A 7,163-nucleotide genomic window follows, 5' to 3' on the forward strand; every position below is an offset into this window, starting at 1 on the left:
TAAAGTCACATTGGGTTACCTTGTAAAAAAATGCACCATCCATAGCTCATCGGTCTACGGGTTACCAAACACATATCTTTTTGAGTATTTGATTTTCTCGGTGCAACGCACGGGCACTTTTGCTAGTCTTTTTAAATAGTAGAGACTAGCTGCTGCGCTGGTTTAGTTGTCAAAAAAAAAAAAACTATGCTGGCTTCGCAAATTTTTTTTTTGAGGGGGCCAAAATTGCTTGCTACTAGTGGAACTCGCACCCTCACACGTCCGCAGCTTCTAATCACTCTCGCGCGAGTCGTCCGACTGCCTCCCCGCTCCAGATCTCGCCAAAACAAGCGCGCTCCCGGCATTTTCTCCATCGCCATCGTCCCGGCCGACGCTGGTAGATCCGGCGGACGGCGGTCCGGCGCACCTCGTTGCTTCTTGAGGTATAATTTCCCCCTCCTCCTCCAGACCCTTCCTTCGTCTCCTCCAATTGCCCTCCCTCCCTCACTCCTTATTGTGGTTTGCCCGTTCGCCGGATCCGCCCGTCGCACCCCTTCCGCCCGCGAGTACCGCTCCCCATCCCAACGATCTCCTCCTCCTCCCCCCCGGTCTCCTTCCTTCCCCGCCTCCCTTGATCCTCCTCGGCCCGCCTGTCCAAATTAGTGTGGCCTGGATGCCGGATCTGAGATCCATAGTGTTGTTCACGTCGTACATTTGGTGGGTCAAATCTGAGATGCCTAAAACTGTTTGGATGGCTGTGCTGGATGTGATCTTGTTTAGTATATATCCCCTTTCTTGTGATGGCAATGCAAACCCGGTGCACCATGTTTTTTCATCTCCGAAAGATTTGTTTTTTACCGCCGAAAATCGTTGTGATACTGTTCCGCAGATGGGAAGTCCATGGTATTGGCGGGCACAATTTAGTGTGCACTAGAAGATGAACAAAACATGTTTTTTTTTCTCTCTCTGAAACCGAGAGATGAGAAGTACGGGCTAGATCTTGCCCTTCCATGACGCTGAGAAATGACTCCGCCCAGCTGTCGCCCATCGTATGGCTACCCACTGTCTCGCCAGATCAGATTCAGTCTCCCAGATCTGAGCCACATTTTCTTTGTTTCAACCAACTGCACCTCCTCCCTGTGGCAGCCTGCGCAGTTGAGCTTAAGTTGCAAATCCACCATCAGCATCCTTATTGGGTACCGATTACTTCGTTCTGATAATCCTAATCCAGACCTTTCATCCTCTCTGATCCTTCCAGTTTCTTGTGGACTGTTTGCTCCGCGGTGGAGTACTAATACTACACATATTTTACTTTCAAACCTTTCGAAGGTTGTGCTCCCATGTTTGGTCCGCCCTTGATCTACCGCTGCCGGATTTTCCTTTATTTTTGTCATCTCCTAAAGGGTCATATATTTATTGATCTAGCAGTGTTTTGTTTTGTCAAATTCTCGTTGCCAAAGTTCCTCCCGCTGAGTGCTAGTTAGACATTTGATCCAAGTAGAAATAATGTGTCAAACTGCCTGCAAAGTTCCTCTCGCTGAGTGCTAGTTAGACATTTGATCTGAGTAGAAATAATGTTTGAACTGCCTGAACTGAGCATGGTACTGCCTGCTAGAACCAAACAAGGGAATTAACCGTCATACCATCAAATGTCATATTAAACCAAACAAAACCTTGTTGGATTAAGGTGCATGTCCAACAGCAATCTTAGGCCTTACTTCGTTTCTTGCTCTGAAGTTTGAATGGCTAGTATTCAATAAAAAGATGTCTCCTACTTATCCAGTTACCTCCTTTTTTTTTCTGTCTGTTATTGTAGCTTTATTGGATGGCTGTTTGCTGATTGTACTATTCTTTCTGCCTCCTGCAGGTGCATAATTTGCTGAATTGTTTTAAATAGTTCCAGGGGCGAACATCGCTATTCAAAATGGTATGCCTGATTTCCTTAAGACTGTCAGTCTATCTGTGATTAACTTCATTAGATCTGGCTTATCGTGGTGTTTTCTGATGTATTGAGCATGTTTCCCGCTTTTCTCATAAAATAAATTTAATAAGTAGTCCCACTTTATTGTTGGATGAGCTGATTGTTTTCTTGTACCCTCAGGTGGTTCTTGCTGCTTCCATTATCTCGAAGTCCGGAAAAGGTGCGTTGGGTTAGATAATTTCAGTTAGTGACTGAATATTCATGCCAATCCCCAAATAATGCATTCCTTATCTTTTTTTGTTATAGCATACATCCATATATTATTCAGTGTACTTTTGCTAACTGGAGTGATAATATCATATTATAAATTGTTGAAGCAGCAATAGTGAACAAGCTGTTATTATAATGCAGGATCAGTGCATTTCTAACTTCGATAATCTGTTGGTCAGTGTTGTATAAGACTGATTTGTAGCCTTAATGGTACTAGCCTGAAAGTCTTTTCATATGGTTTTGTGCAGCACTTGTTTCAAGACAATATGTTGATATGTCTCGAATAAGGATAGAAGGATTACTTGCAGCATTCCCAAAACTTGTTGGGACTGGGAAGCAGCACACTTACCTTGAGACTGAAAGTGTTCGTTATGTTTATCAACCTATTGAAGGCCTATATCTGCTCCTTATCACAAACAAGCAAAGTAATATTCTTGAAGATCTGGACACACTGAGGCTACTATCCAAGCTTGTATCCTGTTTTCATATCTTCAGTCTTGCAATTTAGAATTTAACATACTGATAATGTCATATTTAAGCAAACACAAAAAACAGATTATTACTTTTCTAACTTACGAATTTGTTCCTTAACTAGTAGGACATAATATTATGTCCATGTTGAGCATGGTAGTAGATTTACAAAGAAAAAACAATATAAAGTTACTAGAACTACATGTGGAACTATAAATTTTGTGTCTAAACTGGGTGGTACCCATCCTCAGTTATGTATGCTGCTATGCTGGTCTTTTTTCTTGCAATAACCTTGTACCAAGTTCTCCTTAACATTTGTAAAGGTGCCTGAATACTCCGCACTGGATGAGGACTCAATCTGTAAAACAGCATTTGAGCTTATATTTGCATTTGACGAAGCAATCTCTCTTGGAAACAAGGAAAATGTAACAGTGCAACAAGTCAAACAATACTGTGAGATGGAGAGCCATGAAGAGAAGGCACACAAGCTGATGATGCAGAGCAAAATTAATGACACTAAGGATATCATGAAGAAGAGAGCTAATGAGCTGGACAAAATCAGGGTCTGCCCTACTCTTTTGTCTATTTTAAATATATGAATTCTACCTTGCTGGGGAGAAAAATGACTTTTAATTTAGTGAGCTTTGGCCACTAGGCAAAAAGTCACTAATTTCCCGCCACTCCATATTATTTGGGATATTCAGGTGTCAGTTTTAGGCTCGGTTAAGTCTTCTATAGCTGGTATCAGCCCCTTCAGTCTCACATGTTTCATTGAGTCACACTTTTACAGTTATCCAGTTAACATGTCTCTGACTAAATTTTCTAGTTTCATATAATAGATTGTGGAGCATTAGAACTTGTAAGTGCACACAGGAAAACGTATTACTGGCGCGAGCAGTACTAGCTAACTTATATTATAGCCCAATGCAGGAATTGAGTCGAGTAATATAAAATGATAGCCTTAATATATCAACAACAATCTGTTATCTTTAAAATAGTAATTGTATTTTATTAATTACAACCGTCTCATGCTATTTATTGAGCATTACTTTGTTAATGTATTAAGAAATATGATTTTCTGGTTGGTGTTGGGACAGATGGAGAAAGGCAAACTTGACAAAGGATACTCGTCAATTTCTGGTCCCCGTGTAATTGAAAAAAATTTCAGCGACATGAATATCACTGGTACTGGCTTTGGAAGTGGTTCAAGTGTGAGCACTGATATGGACTCATTTGTTAGTAAACCCAAAGGTGGTAACTTAAGTCTTTTTAGTCATCTTTTGCAAATACTTGTTTCACGTTAATGAAAAGTTACTGTTTAAAAACATTTATGTGGGGATTTCTTAAAACCTTTCCTTTCATTGTTTACATGTACTTCTATGTCATTGTGGTGCATTTCTCATGTAGATGAAACATGATATACTTTCACTCTTTCACCTAACCTGCCTGTGCTGTAAAACTCATCTGTACTTTGTGTGATAACAAGAATGCTAAGGTTTTGGAAATTGAAACGGTGCCAAGGGAGCATATGCTCCTGCTTCCAAAAAAAGGCATTTTCAAAATGTCAGAGAAATCTGAATATTTTACTGCATGTCCATGTCCATGTCCTATGTTCAATTACAAAGTTCCAGGAAAAAAAGGACATTTTTTGCGGGCTGTGCAAAAAGGACAAATTGGTTCTCCAAAAATGGCCTTTTACATCCCATTTTTTTGTCTTTTTTTTGCCTAGGACACAAGATGCCTCTTCACAAAATTTTGTGGACTTGTAAAAGACAAAAACATGTATGCTGTCAGAAAAGTTCAAATTTTTTTGTTTTTTTTCTAGCAAGTTTTATGAACCTACTTTCCGTCCAGGAGCATATGCTCTTGGGAGCCAAAATGACTGCTCTTGGGTTTACTTTACACTATTCATGATTTTTTTTTTACTCAGCATACCTACATCTCACTTTCATGCTCTATATTTTCATATGAATTTTTTAGTAATAAAAGCCCCTGTCTATTGATTTCTCCTGTTTGATTGTTGGTTAGGTGTGATAGATCAATCTCTTGATTTCTTAGATTTGCCAAGTAGGGTAGCTCTATTCAGATCTTTCGAGACAGATTCACCTCATGTTAATGACTGGCACGTATATTATCTGCGTTGTACTGTTGTTAAAGAGGGAGTTCAGGCATCCATGTCATGTCCATTTTGGTCTAATTCATAGCATCATTTCTGCAGGTCGTCCGTCAGCAGCAGCTGCTGCTCCTGGTAAAGGTTTGGGTATGAAGTTAGGCAAATCCCAGAAGACAAATCAGTTCATAGAATCTTTGAAAGCTGAAGGAGAAGTCATATTGGAGGATGCACAACCAAGTTCAGTTTCAAGGTCCTCACCTCTTCTACCAAGCGATCCCATCACAGTGACTATTGAAGAGAAGCTTAATGTAACAGTCAAAAGAGATGGAGGTGTTAATAACTTTGATGTGCAAGGGACCCTTGCTCTTCAGGTCATTAATGACGCAGATGGATTTATCCAGTTACAGGTGATTTTCTTCTGAACTTCAAGCAATATCTACATTTTATTTTCTTTGCCATCTTAGCATATTACAGTATTTTACACTATTTTTTTGTGAATACAGTATTTTTTTGCGAATATAGTAATACTATATTGACAATTGTTATAAGTTTGACATTTACTTTCATTTCTGTTTAATATATGTGTTGCTGATAAGAAACCTTATTGATTTCTGTCATGCATTATCTAATTGCTGACCATGCAATTGACTGGAGCTTCTATCTCTGATTTGTGGTGTGCTTTACAGATTGAAAACCAAGATGTATCTGGACTTAGCTTCAAAACACACCCCAATATCAACAAGGAGTTATTTAACAGCCAGCAAATTGTTGGAGCAAAAGATCCAAACAGGCCTTTCCCAAGTGGTCAAAATGAAACACCACTTGTGAAGTGGAGAATCCAGGGCATGAATGAATCGTCTTTACCTCTGTCAGGTGCAAAATTGCTTTATTCTCTTCTGGCACTCTTAATTCGGGATCTCTGTAACTTGTCTTGTTTGTGTAGTTAACTGCTGGCCGTCGGTATCTGGAAATGAAACCTACGTCAACATTGAATATGAGGCTTCAGAGATGTTTGACTTAAACAATGTTGTCATAACTATTCCTCTGCCTGCACTACGGGAGGCTCCAACTGTCAAACAGATTGATGGAGAGTGGAAGTAATGTTTCGACTTACTTTCAGTTTGTTTTCTTGGCTATGTTTTATTTATGAAAATATCTTGCAGAAATTATCAGTGACAGTTTTATATATGTACATGAGAATTATGCCTTTGCAAATCCAACTGTATGGCCTTCAGCAGTCCTAGTATCATTCACTCCCTTAGATAGTTAGATATGGTCAATATTATATTAACTGTTTATGTAGGTCTTAATAAATAAGTAGTGATGGCTAGCATTCCAGTCTTAATTCTTACCGCTGGTGTTTCGAACCATCAAGGGATTGTCATGAAGGAAAGAAAGCTTGCATCCATAGAGCATTAGACTCTATAGTTCTATAGAAACTATGGTTTATTTTATTGCTCTGTTTCCATCATTGCATTGCAATGACGTTCAGCTGCATATATTTGTTGTTTGCTTTGCTTCTTGTTAGTATTTAACTTCTTCTTGTGCATATAGGTATGACCCAAGAAACTCTGTGTTGGAATGGTCCATTCTTCTCATTGACCAGTCAAACCGCAGGTGCATGAGGCCTTTGATTTCGTTGAATCATAATATTTTTTATAATACGTTGTCCAATCATGTCTTACTAATTATTGTTTATTACCTTCTCAGTGGGTCTATGGAATTTATTGTTCCCCCAGCTGATCCGTCAACATTTTTCCCCATATCTATTGGATTTGCTGCATCCAATACTTTCAGCGACTTGAAGGTTAGTTTCTACTATACTGCTTCATATGTCCCCTGTTCTCCCCATTTATTTATTAGTTTTCTGGAATTTTTACAGGTCACTGGAATCAATCCTCTGAAGGAAGGTAACCCTCCAAAGTATGCACAGAGGGTCCGCTTGGTTGCTTCTAACTATCAAATAGTCTGAAGCCACAGTTAAAGTTCTTACTGCTGTTTCTTGTTAGTGGCACAAGGGGTATCATTTTGCATCAATGTTGTTTAAAAACGTGTTGATTTGGCCTGTTCTATATGTAGCGTGTTGCACATGATAAATAAAAGCATGAATTCTCCTGTACCATTGTTGGCCATTGTTTTGTGTTTTTCTTGTGAGAATGGTGTGTTCGTTTCTTACGTAATTTGGTCTTTGTACTTTGCTCCGGTTAGCTATTGCCAAACCATGAAGCCATCTTATTTACAATATGATTTGGACAGTCCTCCATTTTTTTTTGTTTGTGAACCTTTTGCAAGTTATTCTTCTAAAGTTACATGTCAGTGTTTTGAAAAATGACAAATAAGGCATATATTCATGTGTGATTCCAGTAAAAACTTAAACTGCTACTCTGTTAGTGACGTTCAGGTCGATGG

General features: G+C 39.2%; 1 protein-coding gene across 1 annotated transcript; it reads left to right on the forward strand.

The window, feature by feature from the left end:
* Positions 1-299: 299 nt before the first annotated feature.
* On the forward strand, positions 300-6,892 carry LOC124707814 (coatomer subunit delta-1). The gene is made up of 12 exons (XM_047239506.1): positions 300-422; positions 1,847-1,906; positions 2,081-2,120; positions 2,419-2,642; positions 2,965-3,204; positions 3,739-3,892; positions 4,860-5,161; positions 5,441-5,627; positions 5,698-5,851; positions 6,309-6,371; positions 6,465-6,561; positions 6,637-6,892. The coding sequence occupies exons 2-12, from the start codon at positions 1,904-1,906 to the stop codon at positions 6,724-6,726; spliced, it is 1,554 nt and encodes a 517-aa protein (XP_047095462.1). The 5' UTR covers positions 300-422; positions 1,847-1,903; the 3' UTR covers positions 6,727-6,892.
* Positions 6,893-7,163: the final 271 nt, after the last annotated feature.

This window comes from Lolium rigidum, chromosome 4, assembly GCF_022539505.1.
Source record: "Lolium rigidum isolate FL_2022 chromosome 4, APGP_CSIRO_Lrig_0.1, whole genome shotgun sequence".
Classification (NCBI taxonomy): domain Eukaryota; kingdom Viridiplantae; phylum Streptophyta; class Magnoliopsida; order Poales; family Poaceae; genus Lolium; species Lolium rigidum.